Source organism: Temnothorax americanus, unplaced genomic scaffold, assembly GCF_048541705.1.
Source record: "Temnothorax americanus isolate GAGA-0224 unplaced genomic scaffold, ASM4854170v1 Scaffold20, whole genome shotgun sequence".
Lineage (NCBI taxonomy): Eukaryota > Metazoa > Arthropoda > Insecta > Hymenoptera > Formicidae > Temnothorax > Temnothorax americanus.
This window is the reverse complement of record NW_027509339.1, coordinates 1,471,274-1,483,391: the sequence shown is the minus strand read 5'-3', so window position 1 is coordinate 1,483,391 and position 12,118 is coordinate 1,471,274. Positions and strand designations below refer to the sequence as shown.

Genomic DNA, 12,118 nt, shown 5'->3' with positions numbered 1-12,118 from the left:
GTCCTGTACCCCCTTCGCGCCCTCTTGATGTCCCATTCCTCCGGCGTGCCCGACGCCCCCGCCGGGGGCGAAGCGGGGGGCGTGGACTACCGGCTTTGGCTGGTCGCCGCCGAGTCTGCGCCCCCCGACTGCGTCGCGACGGAGATCGCGTCCCCTGCTCCGCCGCTCTCCTCTCACCTCTTTCGCACGCGGAACGGATGAGCGGAAATTTAGAGAAGGAAAGCTGGGAAACGTGAGCGAGTTCAGGTCGCCCAGGAGATGAAAAGTCGTTATAGTGTAACATCGAGGTGCGTTATTTCCTGGCGAACACGTCACGTGCGTAGGTCGATCTGCTTTCTCGCGAAAGGGATGTGCGCGCGTTCAATTTACAATTTCATGATACGAAATTGCCGTAAAATTATTCGACGCATCTTCTCGATCACAAGGGTCAAGAGAAAAAATAATAATTACCGTTGAAGTTAATTGGCTTTTGAATAACCAAACTAACTTAATTGTTTATCAGAAATTCCCTAATAACGCTTTAATTTAATGAAGTTAAGATATAAATGTCAAGTATACATATACTTTCTATACTATTCAGAGTTGTAATATAAGAAATAACATTGATCTATTTTTACAGCAAGGGCGGATAACTTAATTAGTCTTCGAAGGCTAATTAAGTTACTCTCGTTTGCTCTTACATTAGAAATTTAATAATACCTTGCCACTAAAAACCGAAAGTCGTATAGGATTTGTTTTACACTGTTATCATAAAGAATATATAATTTATAGTAAAATTGTTTACAAAGCAAGCAATCCTTTTGTAAATAATAATATAACAATATGTGTGTGTATCTTGGAATAAAAATTACATAATCTTACTAGTGATTTTGCAAAATTTGAGGTTCTGTCAGTGAAATTGTGAGTTAAAATTTTTTTTCATTTATATTTATAAATATATTATAATTATAAATTATATTTAAAGATTATATATATATATATATATATATATATATATTTAGAAATATCAAGATATAAAATATTTTTATTTATAATTTTTATTCGTTTCACAATATCTCGATTTTCTTTGGATTCCCTGAATTTTGGCAAAAAAAGGATTACACGAAATTTCTGCGACATATATAAATATCATTTTTTAAATCAAATATTGGAGTAATAAAGAACATTTGCTGCAAAAAGGGCAAGGGTAACTCTTCGGTACGACTTTTATCGATTATAACTTACAATCAGACGCAGATATCTAAATCTCATGAATTTTAACCTATCCGACGAAAAATCGGCTCCAACTTTTTCTTCTCAAAGTTATCAACTGTAAATTCTACTGCTGGCGTTTGCAGTAACATTTTAGATTTTCCAGGTGGGTAGAAGTTCGCGGGGGCTGCAGGTAAGGGATGGATGGCGAAGGTGAGGACGTGGGTGGAGAACACGTCGATGAGGAAGAAAGGCGCACGACCTGGCGAATCGATTACCCCGAAAAACATATATCCACCGTTCGGATTGCCACGATTAATCAAGTGGGCGAGGACTCATTCCGCGAAGCGACCGACTATTATAAAAATAAAAAAAACTGCGAAAGCGACGTATCATTGAAGCGAGAGCGAAAATCAGATTCTGAGAGAAATGAAATATTCAAGGGGTGTCGTCAGGTGTGTCGAATTATGAAATGACGCCGGGAATAGAATGGGCGTTATGACGGCACTTAATTATTCCTCCGTGACGAAGACGATTCCTCGCGAAGCGAATTTAACTACAGAATGATGCAAATTTGTCAGTACATAAATTTGCGTATATTGCTCGAATGGTAGTCAGCTAATTAAAATTATAAATAAATAGTTGTGAACTCTGCGTATTTAGTTCTCCACTATAAAATGTAATGTGAAATAATAAAATATTACAAGTATCCAGCAATTAGTATAATGAAATATTACAGACATGCGACACATCATTGAATCCATTTCCAAGATATACTTTTTTCAACCATCTATTTCTTATCTATTGTTTATTATAGTCATTGTCTCTTTAAAACAAAGTATTTCAATTTTTATTACTTCATTATACCATTTCCTTTCTTATTGCAACATAACGTAATTCGACAATAGCACAGAAACGATTATAACATCTCGTGTACAAACATCGCGTACAAATCACATTACTCACGTAAATTAATTTGAGGATCGTACTCCTCGAGAATAATTCATAAAACTTCGAAATCGTGCTGATACCGCTCAAGATGAGTGCCAAGAATAACGCGCGAGTATCACGACGCGGACGTTAAAAATGCTGACGTCAAAACTGCGGAGACCGAAAAGCGAGGAAAATCTATTAATGCGGCTGAGTAACAGTCGCGTTTGTTACAGAGGTCAATATAGAGCGCAGGGAAATATGGTCGATTTCCTGGGCTGGAACAGCGCAGCAAATGCAATAAGTAATTACAAGAATAGTCTAGATTGAGGTACCGAAGAGAAAGATTGTATAGCATCGAATTTCCTGAATCCTCTCTCTCTCTCTCTCTCTCTCTCGAATTTCGCATGATCAATATTGTTTGACCCATTCCTGCCAAGTTAGAAATTGCACTTGCTATTCTCTTATTACTTTATACCATACTCTATATTTTAAGCATTTGAATAGAGATTTTTTTGTTTTCGCTCTAAATTTTGCAACCTAATAAAAATACTTTTCTTCTTAAAAATATAAAAATCTTCAAAAAATTAAATATAGATAAAGGCTTACAAAGAATCAAACTCAAATAAAAATGTTATGACAACAAACCTTACAACAAGCCATAAAACCTAATACATTAGAGCGTAAGTCGATCTTAAATTAACATGATTCAACGCAATAAAATAATGGAGTATGTAAATATTATTGTAGTAGGCGTAGTTAACCAAGCGAATAAGTCTACAAATTTATATTTTAACTCCGCAACTTTAAACCACTGAAGATGATCTCAATGAAGATCGAAACGTCCGGTTAATTGCACCACCAATATTTATATACTCCGTTATTTTATTGCGTTTAACCATGTTAATTTAAAACCAACTTGCGTTCTAATACATTAGGCTTCATGACCCGTTGTCATAAAAAATTTTTATTTAAATAAAATTCTTTACAATAATAAATTTAAAATAAATGTGTTTTTTTTAAAACGTGTTAAAGAATATAAATATATAAAATTATGGAACGTTACTTATTACTACTTTGTAAAGCATCATGTAATGTAACGTACATTTATCTTTAATTATGTATTGTTTAATTTATACATACATCCAATCTCGCACCATTATAATCACATCATATTACGAGTATATCATACGCGCACAAATTACAAAGGCATGATATATATAGTATTATTTTATTTTGCGTTGCAAATAAATGATTTGCGCTATAATTATTAAAGTTAGAATTGTTAGAACATCTTAAAATACTTTCAGAAATTTCGGAGGGTCCGAGATATCTTCTGCAACGTCCATGAATACTCAACTTTGCCAACAGGGCAAGCAGTTTGCGTTTTGCCGAGTGTCGCATATGCCGGTATTCTGAAACAAGAAGACGTTGAATGTAAGTAAAAATCGATCACTCTTATACATTGTTTCGCACGTTAATAAGAATTTAAATGGGAAAGGAAAAAAAACATTCAATGAGAAAGTGACAGAAATTTCTAATGTCTTCCAATCTTCAGGTCTCTCGCGAGACATCGCGGAATAAATTTCTACTGATTTTCTACCGACTTCCCCTATTTTTGGAAGGATTGCTTTCGTGCCTTTATGAGCGTGACGCGGTATCGCGGAGCGATCGTTACGCACGCGAGTAAGAGGCGACGGATTAAAAACGACAACTGGTCAAGTGGGTTCAGACTTCAAACGACCCCGACACGGCCCGCTTGTCACGAAGTCAAGCATCGACGTCCACGTAGAACCGGTGAATTGAAATTCGCCCGGCCACGTGTCAGCTGAAGTACCCGGGGACGACAATATGCACGTGCATCCGCGCGGCTCGTAACTGGATACCAGACGGGGAGGATTCCATCGTCGGGTTATCGTAGGGTGATACGAGGCCGCGACTCTTAGAGAGCCCACACGTGATGCACTTGTAGATCACAAAAGCAGTGTCGTGTTTCGGGGTAAGGTTGATTCCTCTCTTTCGCCTCGTACGTGCTTATTGTTTTGTTATAACACAACAAATTCTACCCGTAAGGTACGCAGGGTGCTCTTTTGTCTAATCTTATTGTTAGTGCTTGAACAATTCCAAATTAAAAGAACTTTCTGAGTAAAAGAAATCTTTTTGATAATTTAATGATGGAGATATATAAACTATTTCTGCCTTTAATCACTGTTTAATTACTAAAGGAAAAAGTAATCGATGATGCTTGACATAGTATTAATAATTGACTCAGAGAATTAGAGAGAAATGATTTATTGGGATTAATTTAGTTGGAAGATCTCTTCTATAGAAATTTTTGCACGTGACAAATTAAAATGTAATTACACTGTTCAACACAAAAAATGCATATTGAGGAACGAAAATATCATTTCTCGTAGTTTTTTGGACGTCGAATATAATTTTATCAAATTGCTCTATTATGTCACAATTTTGAGAAATTTGCAGTTAAAGTTGCAAAAGGAGCTATTTTAGTGTATTTTGGGATCCTGGAGTGACGGCCAAACTCCGACCGGGTTGATAATTTTGACGGTTTTCTAATATGTTCCGGCCCATATATCTGTGCTTATCTAACGAGATATCTGCCCTTGTCAGATTGCAACGCTATGTACACTGCATGTGTGTACATGCATAAAATCAGTTGGATGAAAAATCTTTCTTATTAGGCTTTCAATTGTTAGTTTCAATGGTGCCACGCTGTTCTTTGATCTAGTCCGAGGTGCGGGACATTTTCGATTTGTTCACGTAAGCTATATGAGCGAACGTTTCCTTAAAGTGACAGTTCTAGGTACAAAATTAAAGGTGCAACACCAACTAGTATTAAATATATTTTTCTTTTTTTAATTTAAGACTAAGTTTTTAGTCTTAAAATTACTATCCCGCACATGATTTCTGTACGTACTTTAAACGTGTAAATGGGTTTTCCATTCTGTAAAGCCAATTCGAAGAAAATTGATCCTACTAAAATGTCGATAATTGCCGTGAGGCGTGACTCCAGGATCCCCTTAAGACTTTCAACACTTAAAAGAAATTTTTAAATTAGAAATGATCGATTTTTTACTTCTGATATCCGCCATATTAGCTCTGCCGTTTTTAATTTATTAACTTTAATATCAGATTAATATTGAGTGACCTAAAAAATTCTTTAGATTGAATAAAATAATTAAAAAATATTTTTTGATCCTTAATAGTCTGTGTAAGTCGCAACTTTGACGCAATAAACCCTATGCTAATCATCAATATTTTTTTTAACTATAATCGACGCAACAAATTCCTTCCGTCACATGTCGTAGTTATAATATGCTAAAATACATTAAAGTAGCCCTTTTTGCTTTACTAACCGCAAATTTTTCAAAATTGTGACGTGATAGAAAAATTTGGCAAACGGGATCGTATATTCAGCGTCCAAAATGCTATAAGAAACGATTAATCTCATTAATTGTGTTAAAAAAAGTAATTTTTTTGTTAAACAGTGTTATCATTAAACCTATAATAATTTCTGCTTAGTATTCATAACAAGATTTTTCAAAAACGGTGCAAATCTCTATACATATATATATATAAATGAATGTATGTATGTTTGTATGTTTGTCCGCTATGCAAATCTACTTCGCTTTTTAATCGAATCTTAAAGAATTATATATGAAACAAGGGTAGAATTTCCTGGGGGGTGCCATAAAGTGTATAATTTTTCGTTACCGATCTTTTTGGAAACCGGTATCAGAAGTTTTTCGAATTTTTCGGAAAATAATTGATCAAATCTTTATAAGAATCTATATATATATATATATATATATATATATATATATAAATGTATGTATGTATGTATGTTTGTCCGCTATGCAAATCTACAGTTTTCAAATTAGAACTAAATTTGGTATACCATCTCGAGTCATGATACTCTAACTTAGACCGTAGACATATTTTAAAAACCGCATTATTACCAATTTTGTGGGAAACCGGTTTCAAAATTTTTTTTAATGTTTGTCTGTTTGTCTGACTGCGAACTACTCATTCATTAATGGACCGTTTTTCTGGAAAAATATAAATATAAATAAAAAAATAAAAAAAAGGCCTTTATACAAAATTGTCTAAAAAAGGTCTCTTTAAAAAAAATTTTTTTTTGGGGTAAATATTACTATTCGGGGAAAAAACATCGTCTACTGTCTAATAAATTAGAGCGTTAATTGAGAAAAAATATTTATTAGCATCAGTTGCGTTTAGAATTTGATGATCAATTTAATTTGTGATATTAATCTACCCTCACAGTTTTGAAATTAGAAGAACCAAATTTGGTATATCATCTCATAATACTCTAACTTAGACCGTAGAAGATTTTGGGGAGGAGTCTGAGCCCGAGGACAAACGGCCTCCATACAAAATTGTTTAAAAAAGGTCTCTTTAAAAAAATATTTTTGAGGGGTAAATATTACTATTCGGGGAAAAGAAGGAAGAGCTTTTGAGCGAAGCGCGGGCGAAAAAGCTAGTATTGTTATAAATCTTCTAATAAAGAAACAAATATACATGTTTGTTAAAATTGCACTATCCTGCAATATTTTAACTTATTGTTATTCCTAGCATGCAGAGTATATAATAGTCAATCGAGAATAAAACAGCGAAACGAAACAAATCGAACCAAAACTAATTTATTTTGATTTTTGTGTTTCAGAATTAACAAAAAGTATCAAATCAGATCTATTAATAACGACGTAGGTTTTAAAAAAAATTTCATTTGTCCGAAAATATCACAAACTTCTTTGACGAGAAAATAATTATCACTACTATTAATGATTGCCCCGTGAATAATCTGAAGAACGTGTTACAATTATTCTACGTCAAAGATTAAAGAAAAATAACATGGAATTTTTTTATAGATCAAAACATTAAATAGTCAATGTAACAATGTGTAAATGTTGCTGCCACACATGTTGCTGCGTTGTTACAAGAAATGTTTATGAAATGTGAGAAAGATATTTTATGATGTATGCACCATATAGACGATACACGGGGACAAGGAACTGATGAGACACCGCGTCACGAGAGGCCGACGAAGATGAATGAAATCACCCCTGCTTCTCATGCAGGGTACTCTCTTCGGGGCGTAGGAGCGCGATCGATGCAGCGGGCGGGCTTTTTTTTGCGTGATGTGCAGCACTCCGAACGAACAATCCGCGCAGCATCGTGCGAAATGCCATATCGCGGAGCGATATTTCAACAGACACAACATAAAGCATCCCGGATGGGGACGTACAAAAATATTGCTCGATGAGAATTTCGGCCTGAATGAGATTGCAATCTCTCGCAGAAATACAATTTCACTGTCTGCCCTGGTTGACACATTAGAGAGTTGAGAAATTAGAGAGTTAAAAATTAACAAGACACTCGCAATGGCATCTGTCGCGAGTCACTCTTGAAATCAAGAGTGACTATTGTTTTTTTAGTACATATTGAAACTTTATTTCCGACGTAGGTGCAGTAAGAAATACGAAAAACTCTGAAGATTTCGTTTTAACATATTAGATTTAAATAATTTGTATTCCAACAAAGTTTAAATAACAATGTAATATATAGCTTCAGATAACATCTGTATACTTATTATGGCACAATGAAATGTTGGATTTTCACTGATTAGATAATTCGGGAAGAGATCTCACCTTGTTGAAGACCAAATCTTCCGGGCACGCCACTGTGCGAGGGCCGGACTCCTCGCAGACGATGTATTGCAAGCAGTCCAGAGGGTAAGGTAAAGTGATCAGGGAGTCAGTCGTGACTCTCGTGGTTGGACACTTCGGGGTTTTACATTGAGGCGACAAGGCATCCTCGGAGATATCACCCGGTGGTCCAGCGACGGCGGAAGCAACGATCAGGTAAAGCAGCACCGCGAACATCGTCGTTTAATTATCTGTCGCACAAAAAGCAAACATTTTAGCTGATGATACAAAGAGCTGATAATACGTCGACGATGCAACTGAAAAGATTTTCTATTTTTGCAAGTAGCGAGTGCTAACAACACGTTAATCATATATTTTCTCTTGGCATTTTAATCTATTGTAAGGAGCATGCGGGAGCGCGTGTGTGAGGTAGACTTTCTATCTGCCTAAATTATTCTCCGCCAGCGAGTCGTACGTGCTGGCGAAGCTAATGTGCATGCTTCGGCAATTCCCATCGTCTAAAATGTAGCCGCTCCTACTTCCTCAGAATGGACGCCGCAACCGATACTTTAAATGCAAGCGTGTGCTGTTGACATTTGCTTATATACTTGTTTCACAGTGCGCCTCGTATATATCTTAAATTTTAAAAACTCTTTCTAGTTTCAATTAGTAATTTACACAACAGAAAGTAACTAAGTTTTGTAAACTAGGTGTTACAAAAGCAACAAATGGGATTATGATTAACCCAATTTAGATTAATTTAAATGTAAATGGAAACTAAGCATTAGAAAGTTTCTAATTTAATTTTAATTTTTTTTTAATTTACCATATTAGCTAAAAATAATTGAAAATATTATTGTAATTAACTCATGGCAAATGTTGAATACATATAAAAACTAATTAAGTTTTGCACCAGTTAACAGAATTGCACCAGTGGCGCCATCCATTAGCGAGCGAGGAAGCGTTCGATAAAACATATAGCGATAATTTTGATAATATAAAAATATTGATGAAAGTTTTTTTGTTTCCAATTTAAAGGAATTAATTACTTATGACAGATATCAGTTTCATGCAATTATATGCATCAATAAATTTATATTGTAAAATTATTTACAACACCTCTCTCTCTCTCTCTCTCTCTCTCTCTCTCTCTTTGCAGTATTATTTAACATTAAATTTTATATTAACATATTTAAATATATTGAATACATTTTTTATATTTATTTTACATTCTGTTTTTGCACAAGATAATTATAGAGTTATTAATTATTTCGATCTCTACTATTTCTCTTAATAATAGCTTGCGATGCATTTTGAAGAGATGGCGCTGTGTTACAAAATTAAAGCTAACAATTATAATTAAATAACTTAATTAATAAGAAAACTAATATTCTGTTAATAGCTAGTGTATTTCGGGGTCTGTGTTTTAAAATGTTAATATATATCGACAAATGCACACTTAAAATTACTTGAGTACTTTCATTACCTCTATTTATATTTTCTAAAATTGGATTTTTAATTTTTTTAAATGCTGAAGTTTATTAAAACGTTTAATATCATAATGTAATTATTTGTAAATTTTTGCTAAAAATTATTTATTTACTAAGAAACAAATTCTTTAGTTTGGAGTTCCTTGCATTTGTGTAATCTTAGAATTACAATACAAAATAACTTTTTTATAAAAGACAGTGACATTAAATTAAAATAATGTGCAGTCAACTTTCAAATTTGGACTAAAGCACTCGTCTTGAGAAAATACGCAAAGTCTCAATACTTTCTAGAGAATGTCCTTGTTAAATATAATTATACTAATTTAATATACTCGGTTATAATATAGATAATTTAATATTTCTCATTTTTGTTTTTACACCTTACGCATCTATTAACTCACAATTAAATGGGTCAACTTATAGGTAAACAATATCAAATTTTACTAATGTAAGTAAACATAAGGCGGAGAATTTCTGCGATGTGAAAATTTTTTATAAATTAAGAGTGTCCGAATATTTATTACGACAAAATATTAATTTTACAAGCGCAATGAGACAGAATTATCAAATCTATTTTTCAAAACTTCGAAGTTAACTTCAAATATGGAAACCTTTGAAGCAAATCACCAGTCCTAATACGTATACGTGCTGTGTTGGTATCGACATTGATTGAAAATGTCTGCAATGCTGCCGTCGAAAGAATGACAGCCAAAATATATAACAGACTCTGTCGGCAGAACTATAGAACGTCGTTCGTAACGACTCTCGTAATCGAACACAACTTGGACCAGCACGCTTCGTTTTTGCAGACTAAAGACAGCTCTAAAAACAAGACGGATTTCCGCGTTTTTTTCCTCGCCGCCACTTTCTGGCATTAGAAGATCGACAGGTAAACGGCCGAGACAAAGAATATGACGAGCGAGTTTATCCTCGCAACATTAGAAACGAAGCAGGAAATATCGTAATAAAACGAGATAGGAAAAGGCAGATAAGCAGATAGATATGCAGGACAAGAATTAGGAGATGTATTGGAAAAGAATAAAAGTAGTGTTAAGGTGAATAACCTAGGTGCTAGGCTATCCTATATAATGAGGGAAGAGTTTGAGCTAGCATTAAAAAATTTAAGAGAAAGTAATAGAGCGCCAGATGGATTGCAAGCAGAAGTTTTAAAATGTGCGGGACAAGAAATACTAGAAATACCTACTAGATCGTTTATTCAAATTAGTTAGCTGTATATATACAGTGTATATGTATATTACACGAGACGGGTGAGATTCCGAAAGATTACAAACGTAATATCATAGTAACTCTACCAAAAAGGAGAGGCGCAGATATAAATGCGAAAATTTCAAAACAATTAGTTTAACTTCCCACGCGTCAAAAATTTTAACTATAATAGAATAATGCAAAGGATGGAGAAAAGGGCGGAAGAAGAGTATTAGAGGAAGATCAATTAAGGTTCAAACGAAATAGGGGAACGCGCGAGGCCATTCTAGCTTTACGGGTAGCAATAGAGAAAACAATAAAAAAAGAAAAGAGGGCCTATATAAGGTGTGTGTTCCCATTTTTTCTCAGTACTAGTGTCAGTACTGAAAATTTATACTGTGGACAGATAGGATTAACAATAGGCAAAGTATTAGAAAGAATTAAGGAAAAAAGAGATATATGGAAAACAATGAAGAATAGGAGGGATAGAATGGTATAATAGGGACACCTGCTGAGACACGAAGGATTAGTTAGCGACATATTGGAGGCGGAGATAAGAATAAAAAGAGGATAGTGATAGACCCAGATTAGATTATTGTTCACAAATAGTTAAAGACAAATAGTTAAAAATTAATAAATATAGAATGCTCTTATACTTTCAGGGAAATACGTAGGTTAACTCAAGACAGGAAAGGATGAAGATACTCGTCCAATCAGTCTGATAAAAGACGATTTTTCAAGTTTCTGTGTTATGTTCTTATACTATTTGAAATTTGAAAAGAAATAAAAGTAATTAATTAATTAATTGAAGGCTGTAATTAAAATTTTTTATTGCAAATTGCATTGCTTTTATTGTCTTTATTTTAATGTCTCTTATTCAAAACATTAAAATTGTTAAATAAATAGCAATTCTTGATATTTAAAAAAACGCTCCAAAATTTTAAGAAAATATTATTTATTAGTAGAAACAATGTATTTATTATAAACTTGTTTATAAAATAAAAAAAATTAAACAAATTAGCCATTAACACACAGATTAATAAAATATTAAAGAAAAAATATGTTTTACCTTAGTGCTCGATGTGGCGGCTAATCGTCGGAAATCAAGATTACCGGGATCTACGCGATGTTCCTCCTTCTTATACCTCTCAATCTGAGTTTAGGAAGCAAGTTTGGAACCCGGATAAATTTATATGACGATCAAAGTTCGATGTATGAACGTTAATGTACGAAAAAAGAAGGTCTCCTTCTCGAAAAAACTGGTCCGACGAGTTACGTAAATTCACATATATAAATAAACATACTTTCACAACGATTCTTCATCTATATTATCCATTCTGGACGTAGTTTTAAGCTGGATAGTCTAAATTGAAGACTACATAAAGAAAAACACTCACAAATACTTCTGAGACACCGTGTCGAAAGCATGTTTTATGCCATATTAATTCTTTGCAGCATAAATGTTGTATTTATAAAAAAGTAATTCACATTACATCATCATGCAGTTAAGGCTCTAGCTGAACCAATAATCTTGAAAAGATTCTTAAAGATATTTTTAGTTTATTAAAAGGTATAATATTTTCACCTTAAAAAAATATGTAAGAATATTAAAAT

At 33.7% G+C, this 12,118-nt stretch overlaps 1 protein-coding gene and 1 long non-coding RNA gene across 2 annotated transcripts; one reads left to right on the top strand and one right to left on the bottom strand.

The window, feature by feature from the left end:
* The first annotated feature begins 128 nt into the window (after nucleotides 1–128).
* On the top strand, nucleotides 129–7,720 carry LOC143897477 (uncharacterized). Its single transcript, XR_013256931.1, has 4 exons — nucleotides 129–287; nucleotides 1,358–3,558; nucleotides 3,680–4,120; nucleotides 7,155–7,720. It is a non-coding gene; the product is annotated as an uncharacterized LOC143897477 (long non-coding RNA).
* On the bottom strand, nucleotides 3,228–11,665 carry LOC143897476 (uncharacterized). Its single transcript, XM_077406174.1, has 3 exons — nucleotides 11,574–11,665; nucleotides 7,812–8,059; nucleotides 3,228–3,536 (listed from the first exon to the last, which is right to left on the bottom strand). The coding sequence occupies exons 2-3, from the start codon at nucleotides 8,043–8,045 to the stop codon at nucleotides 3,477–3,479; spliced, it is 294 nt and encodes a 97-aa protein (XP_077262300.1). The 5' UTR covers nucleotides 8,046–8,059; nucleotides 11,574–11,665; the 3' UTR covers nucleotides 3,228–3,476.
* Nucleotides 11,666–12,118: the final 453 nt, after the last annotated feature.

Excerpts from the sequence above, each read along its gene's own strand:
- LOC143897476 (XM_077406174.1), bottom strand. The coding sequence starts at position 8,045 with ATGTTCGCGGTGCTGCTTTACCTGATCGTTGCTTCCGCCGTCGCTGGA. Across the intron at positions 3,537-7,811 it reads AAGATTTGGTCTTCAACAAG|AATACCGGCATATGCGACAC; the intron begins GTGAGATCTCTT and ends TTCTTGTTTCAG.